This window comes from Erinaceus europaeus, chromosome 1 (assembly GCF_950295315.1).
Source record: "Erinaceus europaeus chromosome 1, mEriEur2.1, whole genome shotgun sequence".
NCBI lineage: Eukaryota > Metazoa > Chordata > Mammalia > Eulipotyphla > Erinaceidae > Erinaceus > Erinaceus europaeus.
The window spans coordinates 35,793,047-35,814,181 of NC_080162.1; the positions used below are offsets into that span (position 1 = coordinate 35,793,047).

Sequence of the window (21,135 nt, forward strand, 5' to 3'; positions counted from 1 at the left end):
TTCCTTGGTTAAACATGTTATCCATGAAAAGCTTTTCTTTAAATCCTCAAATGTGGCTTTATTCCTTAAATACAGAATAGCAGTCACCAGATCTCAGGTTGGAAAATTAAATGAAGAAGGCTTAATCTGATGGGTATTTTTAACAGTTACACCATAGTAATGTTGCACCAGGCAGTGTAATGACGGGTGTAGAGGGGAACAACAAGAGAAAATCCACTTCTGATTTGGCCCCCAGACCATGTGCTGCATAAGGTCTTAACCCCCAACATGGGAGCCCAGGGAGTGTGGAGCAGGAGGGGAGAGTTGTAGAGCACAAGAAACATTGTACTGGTACATGCAGGGGAAATGTTGTCCTTGGAGGTGTCTGTTTAGCTGTCTGGAGGTACAACAAGCCAGGGCCATGTCCTGGGCAGGATCTGTGACACTGGCTAGACTTGTTCTGTGGTCGCTAGCAGCCTCCTCCTCTCCAAACTTGCCAGAGAACCCTTCTGAAAACCCAGAGCAAGAGAACGATACTGATGTACAGAGTGACAAATTAAATAGCCCTGAAAATAGGAACTCTTTAATTGTGCTCCAAGTTTTTTTTTTTTTTCCTGCTTTTGTTTTACAGAGGGCTATTTCCCAGTGTATCAGTTTTCCTGAAGAGGCTTGTCTGCAGTTGTTCCCTTTAAGCTGCTTAGAGTTAAGGGATAGGAGAGCTCAGCTGGGCTGGCAGAGAAGTGCCCAGGCTAGAGGGATCCATAAAGGCACCTGCCTGCAAGAGGACTTCCCACTGCATCGCACTGTAGTGCACTGCACCACACGGAAACCTCAGCACACTGCACAAACACGTGGGGAGTCTCAGGGGGACCAGCTACTCACGCTTCAAGATATTTCTTCTCTCCAGTTCCTCCACTGCAGGTCTTTGGCTCAGCCGCCTGCGGAAAAACACCAGAATTACATTTTGCACCATGGTGGCTCTCTGCAGGTTCCCAACTGAGTCTTTGAGGTCAGAGGTGCTTGGTCCCCCAGATGATTGCCTCTCAAAAAACTGGAGGCTGGCAGGAACCTCTGCTGGCTCCTTTGGCTGGTGAATCTGAGTCACGACCCCAGGCAGGAGCCAAGTGGCCTCTGTCAAGGAGCTACGTGGGCAGTCCTGGCCCCAGCTCTGCACATGGGGGGCTCCATCCCTTGTGGATCCCTTGCAAAGCCTGGCTGGACTACACTCCCAGGCAGGGTGTTCAAGCAGCACAGAGAAGTACTCTAGAGATTAGGTTTCCTGCCCGTTGGCATGTGAGAAGGGTGGGCAACAACACTCTCTTCAGGCTTCTGTCCAGAGGTCTCTAAGACCCTCTTGGTGCTGCTGACAGTCAGGAGGGACAGCTCCAGCAGTTGCCTGCTCCTGGCTCCAGCAGAGAGAATCAAGCCGCTCTGCTCAGCAGAATAGCAGAGGGAGTGCCCAGGAGCTCCCGCCTCTTCTTGTCATCACAGAGCCATAGGGGGGAGGGACTTAAACATGGGGATCTCCTCCAGGGGGAGGAGCCTCACCCCCACACTTCCCTCCCCCCATCAACAAGCAGCCCAGACCCAGCATCTGTAGAAGATGAAGAAAAAATTATTTCCTTTCAAATGCTTTCTCATTCAGACAGTATGAGGATGCAGCCAAAAGGAAAAAAAAAACAATAAATAAATAAAAAAGGCTTGTCAGGAGAGAGGCATAATAAGCCAAAATTCATGCCAAGTTCTAATTACTTTTGTAAGTCGAATAATATTCTCCTTTGGGTCCCAGCCAGAAACCTTCCCACTTCCTCATTTTTTGGCCACTGCAGGGAGGCAACAAGGGCTGAGCCTTTGAATGCATAGAATTTGGGTTCATAATACTTTGCCCCAGTGAGGATGCTACTTCCAGAAATCTACTCTTCTATTTATAATCCCTGTCCCAGCACAAAAGCAGAGGGCGGACTGGGGCTCAGCCACTCCTCCTACCATACCCTAAATGACAGTGTGCAGTTTGGTTCCCTTCCAGGGCTTTGTGTGTTCTGTGGCTCTGTGGGTGGTTGCTTCAATATCTTGTCTTGATGTCTGGCGAGACTTGAACCTGCTTCTGTTAACTCCTGGCTGGGGCCCAGGGCCAGGGGCCTCTGATCCTCCCAAGTGACAGACAAAGAGCTTCACTCTTTGTTCATCACTGGCTGGGGCTGGCGAAAACACCCCACTGCCACTAACCCCTCACACAGTACATTAGGCATTTTTCAGATCAAGCTCTGTTCTTAGTCTTGGGAATACAGGGTGAATAAGATAAGTTGTCCTTGGGAAGATCACAGTCTACAGAGGAACAAGCAGTACACAAACCAACAAGATCATTCCAGCAAGTAATTGGTGCCACCAAGGCGGGGGTGGGGTGGGGGGGAGTTGGAAGGGGAGGGAGAGTGAGAGACTATCAACACAGGGGGTGGAGGCAGGCATGGCAGGGCAGGGCTACTAGACCCATTTTTGCTGAGAGCTGCCTGGAGAGAAGGGTCAGGGTGGAAAGATCACACCTACCTCTCCTACCCACTATGTCTCTCAAGTTTCAGGCTTGAAGAGTCAGAGAGAGAGGGGGATGGAATGACACTTTTGGCAGAGTTGTGGGAAACTCACAAGTGGCAGAGGGAAGTAGTGCATGCAAGTGTCCGGAGATGGGGGCTAAGTGAAGCAAGAGAGTTCTCCATGAAGTCAGGCTTGTCTAGGTGGAGGGAGGGTTGCAGATAGTTGTAGAGCTGGAGCCCTGGAGAAGGAGGCTGGAAAAAATCCTGGAGCTAAACCTTGCAGGGTCCTGGTGGCAGATACCTCTCTTTGTATGTTTACTCCCTCTGTGCTTCTGGGAATGGGGGCCAGTGTGGTTCTGCAGTCAGCTCTGCAGTATGTGGGGTCTGTCCTAGAGGGCCCAGCTCCTTATGGTCTGTTTATAAAAGCATCCCCTCTAAGGTGCCCAGGGAGTCCGTGCCCAGGAAGGGCGTATGGCTGAGGTTAATGCAGGCTCTTATGCTAAATAGAAAGATATAGGCCCTGGGTCAGGTAGATGGAGATAAATAATTTTATTTATAGAATTTTTTTCAAGATTGGGATCTACTCTCTGTCCTAATCTGACTTTCTTTCCCTTTTCTCTACTGTGACACCATTTTCTCAGACAATATCTTTATTCAACTTCATATTAGCTATCAGACTCAAGCAAAAACTACTGTAGTCATGGGTCCTTAGAAACATGCCTAAACAGACTGGGAGTATGGACCGACCAGTCAACGCCCATGTTCAGCGGGGAAGCAATTATAGAAGCCAGACCTTCTACCTTCTGCAACCCTCAATGACCCTGGGTCCATGTTCCCAGAGGGATAGAGAATGGGAAAGCTATCAGGGGAGGGGGTGGGTGAATCATGGAGATTGGGTGGTGGGAATTGTGTGGAGTTGTACCCCTCCTACCCTATGGTTTTGTTAATTAATCCTTTCTTAAATAAAAAAAAAAAAAGAAAGAAACATGCCTAAAATGGCCTTCCTAGCTTTCTTCTATCCTAAGATCCCTAATCTCACCTGCTCTGTTCCTACTTTTTACTTCCTGTTCATTAACCAGTTTTAACTTTTTAAATAAATATTTTATTCATTTATTATTGGAGACAGAGAGAAATTGAGAGGGTCGGGAGAGAGATAGAGAGTGAGAGAGACAAAAAGACATCTGCAGCCCTGCTTTGCCACTCATGAAGCTTTCCCCCTGCAGGTGGGGTCAGAGGCTTGAACCTGGCTCCTTGCACATGGTAATGTGTGTGCTTAACCATGTGTGCCACCACCCGACCCCTAACAATTTTATCTTTTTAAAATTTTTTATTATTTTTATTTATTGGATAGAGACAGCTAGAAATTGGGAGGGTAGAGGGAGATAGAGACAGGAAGGGAAACATTTGCAGCACTGCTTCACCGCTTCCCTCCTACAGGTGCGGACCAGGGACTTGAACCCAGGTCCTAGTGCATTGTAACATGTGCACTTAACCAGGTGCACCACCACCTGGCCCCTCATTAACTATTTGTCTCACTTTATATCCTGCCACCTTCCAGACACCAAGTTGCAGATGTTTTCATGATTCCATTCTGACTTCACTGGAAAGATGACTCCACCAATGTGTCTTGGAACTTCACCTCTCTAGAATTCTGCTCGACTACGGAAAGACAGAAAAAGTCTGGGGGGCATGGATTGGCCTGCCAATGTCCACATCCAGTGGAGAAACAATTACAGAAGCCAGAGCTCAGAACTCCTACCTTCTGTACTCCCAAAACAAGTTTTATCCATTCTTCCAGTGGGGGAGAAGTGATGAGGAAAGAGGGTAAGAAATCTCTGAACTCCAGCACCATCAGGACCCAGAAAGAAAGGAAGAAAAATGGAAGGGCATTTGGATGTAGTAATAGGGTTATGTGTGGCTTGGAGGGGAAGAGAGAACTGGACCTGGAAGAAAAAGGGAACAATTATATACAGAGGTGGAAAGATAGTTGTAGAGATGACCGTTAACCCTTGTCTGCAGCCTTAGGAGAACTTCATGGCTTTCAATGGAAGGGTTGGGGATTCAGAACTCTGGTGGTAGGAATGGTGTGGAATTATTCCCCTGATGACATGTAATTTTTAAAATCAGTATTAAATCACTAATAAAATTTTTAAAATTGTGGGAGTTGGGAAGTAGCGCAGTGGGTTAAGCGCACGTGGGGTGAAGCCCAAGGATCAGCATAAGGATTCCAGTTCGAGCCCCTGGCTCCCCACCTGCAGGGGAGTCACTTCACAGGCAGTGAAGCAGGTCTGCAGGTGTCCATCTTTCTCTCCCCCCTCTGTCTTCCCCTCCTCTCGCCACTTCTCTCTGTCTTATCTAATAACAATGACATCAATAACAACAACAATAATAACTACTACAACAATAAAAAACAACAAGGGCAACAAAAGGGAAAATAAATAAATATAAAAAAATTTAAAAAACTAAAATGTTATGGTGTCGCAAGAGACTGGTGGCACCACCCACTGCAGGACTTCAGTGAGTCCCTAGCTCCCGGGTGCTCAGCTGCTGAGCTACAGGCCTTGAGCAGGAGGAGCACCCCCCCTGGGTGCACAAAGCCCTGTGGGTCATGGCGTACACACAGTCATATGAAGCTCGATGCTGTCATTTATTCCTTTTCTGGCTATCCACATTCCCATTTCTCAATCAAAAGGTAGGAAAAACTGTCATAGGAGTCATAAACTCAATCAGCATCCTCACTGCAGTGAGAATCTAACTCACTTCCAGCACCTAGCTATGTGCTGCTTTTAAGGTTTCTGAGAGGCAGGCATCATCAACATCCACTATACAGATATGGAGACTGAGGCTTTGAGAAGCCAAGTACCTAGCTCATGCAGCCTCAGTGTAACTGGAAGCTGATTCAGAATCTCAGGTCTTGAGGCTGGAGGTTGCCTCCACAGCTTTCTTGCCCCTTGCTCAACCCTTCCCATGCCGCATCCATTGCTAGGCAGACTTGCTAGAGTGACAGTGTACCCTTCCCTAGACCAAGGCTCTCATGAAAAAGCTCACGAGAAACCTGTAAAATAACCTTTGTGATGTCCATACCCCATGCTCCTCCAATTCACATGGAAAAACGAACACTTTCTTCTTTTGAGCTCAGAGCACAGGGGTTAATAGTGGTGACAGACTTTGCCCTGTCACCCTCACTGTGTGACTCTGGTGGGGATGAACCTATGGAGAAGCAGTAGTGTAGAGGCAACTCCTAACACACACATACACACACACACACACACACACACACACACACACACACACACACACACACGGAGAAGCAGTAGTGTAGAGGCAACTCCTAACACACACATACACACACACACACACACACACACACACACACACACACTGTCTGGTAGTTTATAATGGCTATATCTCCGGCTACCCAGTGCAGTGCACTGACCTGCCTTCACAAAGCCTCTCTAGTGGGAACAATCATTCATTCTATGTTAGCGACTGGCATTTGTTGCAATGGTAACATTGCATTGACCAGGCATGTTTCAGCACATCTGTGCATTTATTTATTTATTTATTATTACCTTTATTTATTTATTTATTGAATAGAGATGCCACAAATGGAAAGGAAGGGGGAAATAGAAAGGGAAAGAAACAGAGAGACACTTTCAGCACTCCTTCACCACTCATAAAACTTTCCCCCTGCAGGTGGGGACAGGGGCTTGAACCCGAGTCCTTGAGCATTATAACGTGCACTCAACCAGGTGTGCCACCGCCTGACCCTCAGAGTTATTTTTTGATCAGACAAATTTCTCTTTATTTTTAAAACTTTAAAACATTTACAAGTTAGAGTCAAATGTATTTAGAAATGTATTTAATCCTATTAGAATGACCAATATATAGAATATTTGGTTTCCTCCTAAACTCAGTGCACAGATGATATCTGTGAGTGACCCAACAAAAAAGAGCAGATCTGTATTTCGACTTGAATAGAAAACTGTTTATGAAAGTGTTTTGGTGTCTCAAAAGCACTTTGGTGGTGATATTTTACAGATTCTCATGTGCCTTGGCTCCAGTCAGGTGTAGGCCCTGTTTCTCTGTGCACCATTGCCTGAAGTAACAGGTTCTTATCTCCCCAATGGGTCTATAACACACCCATGTCACTGGATAGCTGGGATCACTCAGTGCAATGGTGGCCACTATGGGAATCATTCTCAACATATAATTACTCTTCACAGGATGACCACAGTAGCTGGGCCAAGAATGGAGACCACAGATAGGAGAGGCGGGAGGAATAACAGTAGCTTGGAGAGGATCCAAGGTCAGGAGAAGTTCCCCAAGATTTGCCCTGGCCAACCAGCTTTGACCTACCCATGCACACAGTCTATAATGAGGTTGAAATAAATTCCCTCAGTTCCCCTCTCCTTATGGTGCAAGGCTGTGATGTAAGGCTTTTTTCTAACAGTGCAGCCTGCCTTCCCAGAGAAGGCAGCTAGAGGCTGACAATTTCCCCACCCACAGGGGAACCATGCTATTTTGGGATCCCCTTCTGGGAACACCAATTCTACACCACTGCCAGCACTGAGTCACCTGGAAGGGGATTCCCCAATGGGGCGGAGACTTCAATACATTCATAGTGAGCCTGGGATCCTGTCCCTGCACTCAGGTCTGGGCTAGAAGCAGGAGAAGGGAGGTCAAGAGCTGGTCTTCAGGCATTGAAGGGTTGGGATTCTTCACTCTGAGAACAGCAACAGCAGCTCCCAACCTTTGGCCCATTGTTCTCACAGTTATGCTGTATGTACAGATAATTAGCCCATAGCAGCGCCTCCTATTAGGGCTAGTGCTATTCCTCATCCCTGAGGGAATCCTGGTTATGACATCTCATGATCCACAAAGCCTGGTCTATTATACTTGCTTATTTATCTGTGTCTGTCTCAGAGGCTTAGGCTAGCCATCATTCAATTACTCACTGTGGAATCCTGGACAATCCCTGGGCTCTTCTTGCTCCCCACTCCCAGTTTCCCAAGTTTCTAAGTCTACTGCCTACAAAGGCTGACACCTCAGACTTTCACCTGCCTATCCCCATGCCCAAATCACTTTGACCCACTTCACCAGCTGTCCCCTGGACAGTGGAAACAGCCTCACTGCCCTGGACGCCATATTGGCTGATAGCAGCAGGTGGCCTTTCTGAAAAGTAAGCCCCACCCATACCCAAAGTGAGCTTAGCCCTGGCTGCCCACCCAACTCAGAACAGAGTTCAAGTCTGGAGAAGTTGAACCCATGGAGACCCTGTTCCCAAACTCTGTGCACTGTGACCCCACATGCCTTGGGCTTGGCACCTTCCTTCTCACTCAGGGATTTCAACCCCACTGGACCTTACTCCTTCCTTTTCAAAAAAATCCTGCCCACTGACTTCAACCACAATTCTTACACATTAGTGGAAAGTCCTATCAGGGAGTCAGGCGGTAGCACAGTGGGTTAAGCGCACGTAGTGCAAAGCACCAAGGGCTGGCCTAGGGATCCCGGTTCCAGTCCCTGGCTTCTCACCTGCAGGGGAGTCGCTTCATAGGCGGTGAAGCAGGTCTGCAGGTGTCTTTCTCTCCTCCTCTCTATCTTCCCCCTCTCTCTCCATTTCTTTCTGTCCTATCTAACAATAACAACAACAATAATAACTATAACAATAAAAAACAAGGGCAACAAAAGGGAAAATAAATAAATAAATATAAAAAAATACTAAAAGGGGCGGGGTGGTGGCACACCTGGTTGAGTGCACATGGTTCAGTGCACAAGGACCCAGGTTCGAGCCCCTGGTCCTCACCTCCTTCTCCTCCTTCTCCTCCTCCTCCTCACCTTGTAAGAGGTGAAGCAATGTTGCAGGTGTCTCTTACTCTCTCCTTCTCTATCACCCTCTTCCCTCTCGATTTCTGACTATCTATACAGTAAATAAAAAATAAAGATAACAAAAAAAAATAAAAAAAAAACCCAAAAAATATTTAAAAGAAGAAAGTCCTATCTGTGATGAGAAGAAGCAAAAAGGTTTTCTGCTTGTTCGTTTTAGTACAGACAAAGATAGAACACAGCCCTGAAATTTTTTTCCTTCAGTGTGGGAGGGCTGGTATCAAACCTAGGTCAAGTTTATGGCAAAGCTGCACATGAGTAAGCTCTTCTGCTAGTCTGAGAGTGAGTTTCAATAACATCATTCACAGTCAATACATGAAGGCTCAAATACAAGTGCACCAGGCACTGGAAAGCCTTGGATGCTAATACCTGCAGAGTAATTACCCCAACAAACATCAACAACAAACAGAAGCCAGGTCCTGCTTACTTACTCACACATCCACAACGACACAGCCACTGGGGTGAGGGACAAGAAAAATGGTCACTGCTAAGTTCTGAACCAAGTAAGGTTCATTTTTTCATTTACAGGGTGTTTGCATCCTGGAACTCCCAGGACTTTTTAACACTGACTAAACCCACAGCACACCTAATTGGAGTGATCAAACACAGATCAGGGACCCTCATGAGTGTTCCAGGGACATTCATGTAAAGGGGACTTGGCAGAAGGGGGAGAGGCACAAGTTTGCTGCTCAGAAAGTGTTCTCAACAAAATACAAAGGGAAGGGAGGAGAGAAAAGCTCAAGGTCACATTTCCATGTGATGACATGAACTCACTGGTCCCTACTTCACCCCATCACAGAGCCACTGTCCCTCAGCAGAAAGTTCTGAACATGGGGGTGCAGGGTTACCTGAGCCTCCCAGCAAGTCCTTCATTTCTCTCCTGCTGGTTCTGATAATGTTCACTGGATACAACCTTGCTTCTATCATTGAGGATGACCTCACTTTCATGGTCTGATAAGATTAGCCAGCACTCAGGGGCATTCTGGAAAGCAATGATTACTGACCCTGCTCAAAGCAGCCCTGCCCTATGCACTGTTTTCCACTAAGCTGTGCACCTGCCAGGACTGAGTCCTTTATGTCCCAACCTGGAAACCAGGTATACGTGTTTCTGCAATTAGATTACACTTTGTGCATGTTGATTGAGTGATTTAATACGGAAACAAAAAGAAAACGAGATTTCTATGAACATTGAGCTGAATGCACTAGAGTTAATAAAGGCATAATGCTAAAAATACTACTACCAGGCTGGTGTGGGAGAGAAAGGATAAGAGATGGGGAATTCGAGACTCAGAGAATTCTGCACTTAGATCTCAACTAAGTGCTCTGAATTTTCCTACCTCTTTTAAAAAAAAAACCGACACCAGGACTTGCAGAATGTGCTTAATGCTATATCTATGCAAGGAAAAAAAAGATTCTAATTATAGTCCTTTTCTCAACATAATGCCCTTGATTCTGCCTCAAAAGGTGGCCAAATAAGCACACATCTGTGTCATTTTAAGCATGAAAAGTCATGTTTTCCTTCCTTTAATGACTTTCTGATTAATCAAGCTAGTGTTGTTTTGAGGAGTGAGTTCCCTACATCCCTCAGGAGCTGTTGAGTACCACTGCCTGCAGATGTGGGCTCGGCCTCACTTCATGTAGAGTGGGGCTGTGTATTCAGTCTCTCCTAGCAGCTCAGCAGACATACTTCACAGGCTGGGATGGGGCTTCACAGGCTGGGATGGGCCTTTGACCTGTCTGGGTTCAATCAGTCCATGACTCCTTCCAGGCAACCTCTAAATCCACTTGACCATCTGCTCCCCTGGGCTTGAGACTTGGGTTGTCTTGATACCAAGGCAGAGATGATATTGTGCATTTTCTTAGAGAACATGCTGTTCTTCTTTGTTATAGATTTCAGAGTAACTGAGGAAAACAAAGCAGTTCATCGTATCTTGCCACAGAAGATCCAAAGGTCACACACACACACACACACACACACACACACACACACACACACAGACACACACACACAGACACACACACAACACACACACACACACACACACACATTCGCCTTCCTTACATATCATGAGATCAAACCCTCCAGATGCAGCTTTCTTTTCTGCCATCAGGGTTATTGCTGGGGTTCAGTGCCTACACAACAAATCCAGCATTCCCGGTGCCACTTTTTCCTCCCTCCCCCCCTCTTGCCTGATAGAAACTGAGAGGAGAAAGATACATAGAGAGGGAGACATCTGCAGCAATGCTTCACTACTTATGAAGCTATCCCCTGCAGGTTGGGAACCTGGGGTTTAAATCCTGGTCCATGCACACTGTAACATGTGTACTCAGCCATATATGCCACTGCCTTGCCCCTAAAGACCCAGATTTTTATGCTCTATAACTTAGTTTGGTACAACTTTTCCTCATTTGGAAATGTTGTTTTCAGGTCTGATTAAATAGCTCACTTGGATAGTGTGCTGCTTTGACAAGTACATGGCCTAGGTTCAAGCCCAGTCCCTACCACACCAAAGTAATTCTCAGTGCTGTTTTCTGTTATCCTCTCTTTATATTTGTCTTTATCTAAGCATTAAAAGAAAAAAGTAAGAATAAAGAAAATGCTGTTTTCTGTTACTTCACCATTTAATAAGCAGAAGGTGCAAGTTCTGCTATGCTGCTGTGCTGGAACTATGCCATCCTTACCCCTGCCTCAGGGCTGGTGGGACTAAAAGCACCCTTTCTCCAGGGTCGAGGCCACACGTCTGCTCTCCATAATGTCTCACAGGACCTATCCACACTCCTACCTCATGAGTCCCTCTGGCACTTTTGTAACAAACCTGTGAAATTTTCCTAACAACTCCTGCATGCCTCTTGACCTCATATGACACTACCTAGCACCACACCATAGCGGTACAGCAGGCAGGTGATGCCAAGTCAAAGGTCTAGGATGGTCCATTTGGATTTAAAAGCCATGTCCACAGTTTACGCTAAGATGTTGAGACAAAGAGACTCTGAAGGGTTCCAAGAACATTCCAAAGACTCCCTAGAGGTTGGAAAAACAAGCTGAGTCAACTTGCTTCATTTAAGGAAGAAATCTAAGGAATTGCTAAACACACAGTTTGTATTCCAGGAATATCATAAGCCAAGGAGTGTCCTACCTAGAGTCAGGGCCTTCTCCCCTGCTAAGGGCTGTCCTGAGAACACAGGGCTAAGTTTTGTAGGCCATGCCCTTAACCCACAATATCCTGGCCCTTTCCCAGTCTTAAAACTGTCCCACTTATGCCAGGTAGGAGTTGGCATGAGGCTCCTGAACCAGTCAGAGATGTGAGCATCACTCCTTGGACATACGAACATTTGATTATTAAGGGGGGAATGGAGAAACAGTACTATCTAAGTACTTCTATGATCAGTGATTGGACACATTAGTGGTAAAGAGGATACAGATGAAGGGAGTGATGAAGATAATGGCAAAGAAGATGAAGATAGAGATGTGTGATTAAGATGTTGCTGCAGACAAAGAGATGGTGACTAAGACACTCATGAATGTAATGAAGAAGATGAAGCAGATGGTCAAAGATGATGGAGATGGTGATGAAGATAAAGATGATGGGAGGGGGTCCAGTGGTAGTGCACCTAGTTGAGGACACATTACAAAGTGCAAGGATACATGTTCAAGCCCCTAGTACCTACCTGCAGGGGTAAAGATAAAGATGATGATAGTGAGAAAGATGCTTAAAGGAATAGGAAAAAGATGTACCAGAGACATCAATGAAGCTGCTGAGGGTGAAACCAATGCTTGGAGATATTTATGACAATCTTGCACACACAGTACCTTCTCAATCCTATAGCAATGACTGAAAAATTAAGAAGTTCCCACTTGGTCAGGTGCTGTCCTAGAGGTTATGGGGAGGGGGGATCTTTTTGGTGAATAATGGGAATGGTCTAAAATTCACTGTGGTGATGGACATAGTTATTGAAATACACACAAAAAAAATACTGAGTGAGGAAAGGAGTAGATAGCATAATGGTTATGCAAAGAGACTCTCATGCCTGAAGCTCCAAAATCCCAGGTTCAGTTCCCCATAGCACCATGAGCCAGAGATGAACAGTGCTCTATTCCTGCTTGTTGGTTCCTGTTTATTAAATATTTTTCCTGCCTCCCAACCATCAAGTTGCAGATGCTTCTATGATTCCATCCTGACTTTCCTGGGCAGATAATCTCATCAATGTGCATCACCTCTCCAGAGCCCTACCCTACTAGGGAAAGATTGAAACATGCTGTGGGGGTGCGGGGATAATACACTGAACATTTCAAATTCTAAAAAAGAAAAGAAAAGAAACAGACAGGAGGTATGGATCAACCTGTCAATGTCCATGCCCGACAGAGAAGCAATTGCAAAAGCCAAAACTCCCACCTTCTGTAGCCCATAAAGAAAGTTGGTCCAGAAGCCCAGAAGGGAAATAATGTTAGGGAAGATAACCAGAGAGCTCTGAACTCCAATTCCATCAGGACCCAGATAGAGAAGAGAAAAAAAGAAAGGACATTAGGAAGTAGTAAAAAGTGCAGGTGTGACTTTGAAAGGAAGAGATGTCAGGACCTCGGGAGGGGGGGAGTTAAATATATATAAATATTTATTTATTCCCGTTTGTTGCCCTTATTGTCTTGTTGTTACTGATGTTGTTGTTGGACAGGACAGAAAGAAATGGAGAGAGGAGGGGAAGTGACTATGAAGTGACTCCCCTACAGGCGGGGAGCCGGGGGCTCGAACCAGAATCCTGATGCCAGTCCTTGCACTTTGCGGCCATATGCACTTAAACTGATGCGCTACCACCCGACTCCCAGTATAAATAATTATATGAAAATAATAACCAACTCATATCTGTGACCTTGGGAGAACTACTGCAATTTCCAATGGAGAGAATGTGGACACAGAACTCTTGTAGTGGGGATGGTGTTGAATTACACCGATTATATCATAATTTTGTAAATCAATATTAAGCCACTAATATAATAAAAAAGAAGGGAAAACTAAAAAAAAAAGCCATATAGAAGAAACTGTGGCTAACATCATAAACAATGCTAAAAATCTGAAAGATTTTCTACTAAAATATCTAAGTGGTCAATGATATCCATTCTCACTACTGCTCAGTCTAGTTCTAGAAGTCTTTTCTAGTACAATCAATGCAAGTAAAAGACATTTAAAAAATTTAGTGTGTGACTCAAGTTCATGCGTGGCCCTCCCAATTCACTGAAGTGAGTTTTGGTACTGTGGTCTTCTTCTGCCTTTCTTCTTTTTTTTTTTTTTTAATTTTTTATATTTATTTATTTATTTATTTATTCCCTTTTGTTGTCCTTGTTGTTTTATTGTTGTAGTTATTATTGATGTCATCGTTGTTGGATAGGACAGAAAGAAATTGAGAGAGGAGGGGAAGACAGAGGGGGAGTGAAAGACAGACACCTGCAGACCTGCTTCACCACCTGTGAAGCGACTCCCCTGCAGGTGGGGAGCCACAAACCGGGATCCTTCCATCCTTCCATCCTTCCTCCGGTCCTTGTGCTTTGCGCCACCTGCGCTTAACCCGCTGCGCTACCGCCCGACTCCCTTCTTCTGCCTTTCTATCTCTATCTAAAGAAGAAAAGAAAGGGAATCCACACTGTAAAGAAAGAAATTTAAGCTATCACTATATGAAGATGCTATAGTAAAACACCCAGAAAACCTTAGATTCCATCAACAACTACTAGGAACAGTAAATCCAATAGAGTGGCAAGATATAAAGTAAATATTCATCAATTGGTGACATTTCTAAACACAAACAAGTCAGAGAAGATAAAGAAAATACCAAAAAATAAAATACCTTGAAGCAAATCTAACAAAAGTGAAGGATTTTTATAGTGAAAAATTATAGGCTATTGTTAATAAGGAGATGAGAAGTTCTACATATGTGTCAGCAACTATGCCATAAGCCAAACACAATAAAAAATTTAAAAAGAAATAAGACACATGAAAATAGAAGGATGTCTTTCTTGTGTCCATAATCAGAAGAGTATTATTAAAATGGTCCATCCTACCTAAAATAATTTATAGATTCAGTGCAATCCTTATCAAAATCCCAATTACATTAAAAGAAATAAAATTCATGTGGAAACACAAAAGACCATGAATAGTCAAAGCAATTCTGAAATACAGGGGGAAAAATAAAGGTATCATTATCCTCTATTTCAAATTACAGTAGAAAGCAATAGTAATTAACAAGGTGTGGTACTGGAACAGAAATAGAGATCCTGGAAATAAACCCACACATACATGGGTGTCTAGTATATAACTAAGGAATCAAAAGCATTTGTAAACCTACACAGCTGGTGGGGATATAACTTGGTCCAACATCTGTGGAGAGCAGACTGGAGAACCCTCACAAGGCTAGAAATAGAACTCCTATATGACCCAGTAATCTCTCTCCTAAGGATATATCCTAAGGACTTCATACCCAACCAAAAAGATATGTGTACATATATTTTCATAGCAGTACAATTTATAATAGCTAAAACCTGGAAGCAACCCAGGTACCCAACAACAGATGAATGGCTGAAAAAGCTGTAGTATATATATACAATGGATTACTACACAGCTATGAAGAACAATGAACCCACCTCCTCTGACCCATCTTGGATGGAGCTAGAAAGAATTATGTTAAGTGAGATGAGATAAGTCAGAAAGATAAAGATAAGTATGGGACGAGCCCACTCATAAACAAAAGTTAAGAAAGAAGAACAGAAAGGGAAACTCAAAGCAGAATCTGACTGAGTTTGGAGTATGGCACCAAAGTAAATATTTCTAGGTGGAGGGTGAGGGTAGATGGTCAGCTTCATGGGGTGGGGGCTCTGGTGGTGGGAATGGTGTTAATATACACTTCTATTAACTTACAGTCTCACAAACCACTAATTAATATGAGGGGAAAATGGATCGAATATCTCAAACTTTTTGATGTGTAGACCATAGTTCTAAGAATATGTTCCTTTAATGTAAGCAATTAAAACTTCAAAGTGGTAATAAAATTTAATTTTAACAGTGGGCTCAAATTGTTAGTACACTTCTAATAATGACTTGTTCTTTGAAATACTAAATCTCCTAAAAACTTAGATCAGGGAGAACAGGAGCAACTGTAGGCATTATTTTATAAGAACAGATATGTGCAAATAGCATAAAAAGACATAAATTATGGTGAGATCTTGTATGCTACAGCAAATCCTAACAAAGGGATTTTCTTTTTTTTTTTTATTTAAGAAAGGAGACATTAACAAAATCATAGGACAAGAGGGGTACAACTCCACACAATTCCCACCACCCAATCTCTATATCCCGTCCCCTCCCCACTAGCTTTCCCATTCTCTATCCCTCTGGGAGCATGGACCCAGGGTCATTGTGGGTTGCAGATGGTGGAAGATCTGGCTTCTGTAATTGCTTCCCCGCTGAACATGGGTGTTGACTGGTCGATCCATACTCCTAGTCTGCCTCTCTCTTTCCCTAGTAGGGTGGGTCTCTGGGGAAGTGGAGCTCCAGGACTCACTGGTGGGGTCTTCAGTCCAGGGAAGCCTGGCCGGCATTCTGATGGCATCTGAAACCTGGGGGCTGAGGTCTCTGGACACAGTTTAAAGTGAAGCATGCTGGGGTGGCACTCGTTGTGTTGATTAGGTTGCGATCAGCGGATGCAATATTATTTGATAAGAATTGGGAGAAGCATACAGGAAAGTGGGCCCTACCCTAGGGTCCCAGGACTGGGGGAAGTTTAGGCTCTATAGTGGAAATGTGAGGTTCCTGCTGTCTTAGGGTTCAAGAAGACAATGGACAGTTATTGTTAACATCACATTATTTGGCAATTGGGTTAACTTTGAAAAGTTCCTTTGTTAGATATACAATCTATTTACAAAGGGATTTTCAACGTTAACCCAGTTGCCAAGTGATTTTGTTACAGCAGTAACTATCTATTGCCTTCTTAAACACTTAGACAGCAGTAACCTTCCCCTTTCTCTATAAATCCCATATTTCTCTTAGCCTGGAACCTATAGGGTGAGGTTCACTTTCCTGCATGCTTCTCTCAATTTATACCATCTGACACTGCATCTGTTGATCCCAACTAGGCAATGTAAACAATACCACCTCGGCATGTTTCACTTTGGTCCGTGTCTAGATGTGTCGGGTGTGGAATGTCAACCCTTCAGCTTCATTAATCTGCCACCAGGTTCCAGATGCTACCATGATGCCAACCTGACTTTCCTGAACAGACAACCCCTCCACTATGTCCTGGAGCCCCACCTCCTGAGATCCCTGCCCCACTAAGGAAAGAGAGAGACAGCTTGGGAGTATGGATCCACCTGCCAATGTCCACGTTCATCGGAGAAGCAACTACAGAAGCCAGACCTTTCACCTTCTGTACCCCATAATGATCCTAGGTCTCTACTCCCAAATGGATAAAGAACAGGGAAGTTTTCAAGGGAGGGGATGTGATATGGAGTTCTGGTGATGGGAACTGTGTGGAAACATACCCCTCTTATCCTATGATCTTGCCAATATTTCCATTTTATAAATAAAAATTTAAAAAGGCCTCTTTCATAAATGCTGTTGGAAAAACTGGACAGTCACATGTAGAAAAGTGAAACTTGTCCTTAATCTAATTCCATACACAAAAAATGCATTGAAGACTTGAATATAGACCTGAAACTATAAAGCAGGTATAAAAAACATGGGTGAAACACTTCAGGACCTTAATCAAAGATGTAACTGTAGACACAAACTCATTGGCAAAGGGAACTAAAGCAAGAGCAAACAAATAGAATTATAACAGATTTAAAAATATCAAAAGAAACATCTACAATGAGAAAATGGCAACTCAGCAACTGAGAGAAAATATGTGTACATTACACATCTGACAAGGACTGACATAAGAATGTTTAAAAATTATACAGATCAGCAACAACAAAAAAAACAAGTCACACATTAAAAAGTGAGTAAACAATTGAACAGGTAGTTCTCTAAAGAATGCATACAAATGTTCTATGGACCTATGGAAAAAATGCTCTGTATCACTTATTTGAGCAAATTAAAACCATGTATCAGCTCATACTGGTAGGAATGACATATCAAAATGTTTGGAAATGTAAATTTGGCAAGGATATGGAAAAAAATTAACTCTAGTACTGCTAGTGGGACAGAAAACTGGTATAGACCCTATGCAAAATAGTACAGAGTGTCTTTTTTATTGCCAAACATTTATACTTTTTCATTTTTAAAGATTTTTATTTGTTAATAGTATGATTAAAGATTATAAGATTACATACAATGTGTAGTTCATGCCACGCCTACCACCAAAGTTCTGTTTTCCCACCCTTCCACCTCCCAAACATAATCGTCATAGTTCTTACAAGCCTTAGAAATAGTTTGCTTGCTTCTGTTTTATTTTTTATTCAGGTTTATGTGCTTCCAATTTCTAGATTCCACATATGAATGAAACCATCTGGTAGTTGTCTTTCTTAGTATGGGGAGTTTTTTTTTTTTAACAACAAAATGGAAATACCTTCTAATTCAGCAATACCACTCTTGGGCATATATCCAAAGGGAACAAAAACACTAATTCAAAAGGACATATGAATACATGTGTTCATAGTTGCTCTATTTATAACAGCTAATATATGGAAGCAACTGAAAAGGAATGATGACTCAATAAGAAGTTATGGAATATACATTCCATAGAATAATAATCAGCAATGAAGAAAGATGATACTGTATTATTCTGACTGAAGTGTATGGAGGAGTAGGTGACTATGCTAAATGAAGTAAGCAAATAATTCAGAGACAATTTCTGACATATAGATGGCTAAAGCAAACAATCTTGCAAAAAAAAAAAAAATAGCACCTGTCTCTTGGATTCTGTGAGATCCATGGTGGTTATCAGAGAAATGGGGGGGGGGGCACTGGAACTTTGCTGGTGGATGCAGTGAGCTGTATACACTCATATATAGGAGTGAAACCATACCTGAAAATCTCTGAAATCTTATAAATAAACCTGTGTTAGACCACTAATTAAAAGTATTGAAAGAAAAAGTGCTATATGATATAGAAACTACTTCTCAGTATGCAGTAAAACTAATAAAAGATACTTTATTCCAGTGTGCTCCCCTTCTCTGGCACAGTTTGGGGCTATTTTATGCTTTTGAAGTCACACAGGCTTGCTGTTCTCTCTAAGAGATGAGTTTCATTGTTATGATCCAGTTTGCAGAGGAGGAGAAAGGGAGGCAGGTGACCAGGGTCACACCACTGGAAATGGCAGGGTTGGAGGGGGCCCAGGCAAAGTGCCCAGAGCTCAGGTTTCTAGTCCTTATTTTCTCAATGCCGCCTTAGATGGAGACTGGAGTCCAGAGTTCACATCACCTTTTCAGGTACAACCTCCTTCTCTGCCAAGGGAGAGAGGTTTTGCCAGTGCTACTCAAGATATTGGAAGTGACAGCCTTTGCCCACCAATCTAGATGCAGAGCCATCATTTCCCCTACATTAACTCAGCAGTTAAAACCAGCTTTCAAATCTCAGCATAGACTAGAACCAACATCTTATAAAACCAATCCATAACTGGTTTTCTACTGCAGTGGCAAATGAAGCTCCCCAGGCCAAATGCAGTCCACAACTTGTTTCTAAATGGGCTTGTGCATTTTTTTGTTATGTAAACAGGCTCTCAATGTTCAAACGACATACTGCACCCACAAAGTTGATGCTCTCAAACTTGACATCACAGTGGCTCAGGGGCATCCACCCTCTCTAGCTCCAACCCACACAATTCCTGCCAGTTCCAGGCACCTGGGGGAACACTCGGCATGTATTCTGATGAGCTATGGTCACCACCAGTCATCCTCACCCAAGAACAGTTGTTCACTTGCCCTCTGAAAATTTCTCCTGATGCTTGTGAGCAGCCCTGTTGTCTGGGGATCCTCCAAGGAGATTCTGGGCACCCAGACCCAGGTCCTAAAACTTTAAAATGATTCTCTGTCAAGCTGGCAGGAGTAATATCCAAATCTGGACAGCCCCCCACCTCCCAGGAAAGAATCAGGATCCAAAATTACCACTGCTCTATGTGGGCCTACAGGCTCATATTCCCCACAATAACACTTCTGAATCTGTTGGTGATACATCAAAGTGGCAAGTATCTGAAGAGATTACAAGTATCGAAGAGTCAATAACATAAAGGAAGGCATTCCTTCAATATACATTAATTCTATTGAACTAGATTTTTATAGAGGCAGAGAGAGGGGATTGGAGAGGGATAGAGACCAACCACAGTAGCAAATCTTTCTTTGATGTGGTGGGGGCTGGAATTGAACCCAGGTTATGTACATGGCAAAGTACTCCACTATTCAAATGAACAACCTTGCCAGCTCTGAACTAAATTTTGACGGAATCGTGTCTTCTCCATAGCCCCAAGTGTAGATTTGAATTTTGATCTTCACTTTCATCCATCCATTTACTTAAAATACCTATTTATCTACCCATCTACCCATATCTCTATTTTTCCATCTACCTACCCAACCACCAAATGACTCGTCTGCTCATCCATCCTTTCACCTGCCCATCTCTCCACTGAGTTACCTATCCATCTAACTTCCACCCCCATCTATCCCTCCAGTTTACCACTTATAGGATAATTAGCTAAGAATTTACACTGTACCAGACAGGGCTGCCTCATGACAAGTACGGGGTGCTGTAACTTGGGTATTACCCTGGAGGGCTCTAGTGGCATAAGTTAATATTTCTGAGCATTGAGTTTAAAAAATTATTATCTTTATTTATTTACTGGATAGAGACAGCCCAATATCAAAAAGGGGGAAGTAGAGAGGGAGAGAAACAGAGACAGCTGTAGCACTGTTTCACTACTCACAAAGCTTTCCCCCTGCAGGTGGGGAATGGGGGCATGAACTCAAGTCCTTGCACATAGTAACATGTGCACTCAACCAAATGTGCCACCACCCAGCCCCTCTGAGCACTGATTTTCTCACATGCAAACTGGAGATTGGGAGAGTGATATCTTAGAAATTAATGCTACATACTGCAAAATATATACCTGAAAGCAGAAGTACACTAGAGTTTGCAGTGAGTATCCCCCTAACACTTCCTCTCCACTATTCTAAGCTTTGGGTTCATGATTGCTCAACAATTTGTTTGGCTTTGTATGTTAACTCTCTTTTCAGTCACCAGGTTCCAGATGTCATCAGGATGCCGGCCAGGCTTCCCTGGACTGAAGACCCCACCAATGTGTCCTGGAGCTCCACTTCCCCAGAGACCCACCCTACTAGGGAAAGAGAGAGGCAGACTGGGAGTATGGATCGATCAGTCAATGCCCATGTTCAGCGGGGAAGCAATTACAGAAGCCAGACCTTCCACCTTCTACAACCCACAATGACCCTGGGTCCATGCTCCCAGAGGGATAGAGAGTGGGAAAGCTATCAGGGGAGGGGGTGGGATATGGAGACTGGGTGGTGGGAATTGTGTGGAGTTGTACCCCTCCTACCCTATGGTTTTGTTAACTTATCCTTCTTAAAAAATAAATAAATAAATAAATAAAATAAAAAGAAATTAATGCTACAATGTCACAGGATCCTAAGCAGATGCGGACTGTACTGAATCAATGGTGACCAGGGAAGACAGGACATCTAAAACTACAGGGAATGTTTGTGTATCTGTTATGCCTTCACTCCTTAAATACATGACCCTGTAGGTTAATA

At 43.7% G+C, this 21,135-nt stretch overlaps 1 protein-coding gene across 5 annotated transcripts in view; it reads right to left on the reverse strand.

The window, feature by feature from the left end:
• The window catches only part of PHACTR3 (phosphatase and actin regulator 3), a 304,918-nt gene that overhangs the window by 18,398 nt on the left and 265,385 nt on the right, over positions 1-21,135 (reverse strand). For all 5 annotated transcript variants that reach the window (XR_009547169.1, XR_009547208.1, XM_060180936.1 and 2 more), the window contains one exon: positions 862-917. Coding sequence is in view for 3 of the 5 variants with exons in the window: in XM_060180936.1 (XP_060036919.1) it covers positions 862-917 (56 nt within the window). In the remaining 2 variants the exon portion in view is untranslated. The remainder of the gene's footprint in view (positions 1-861; positions 918-21,135) is intronic.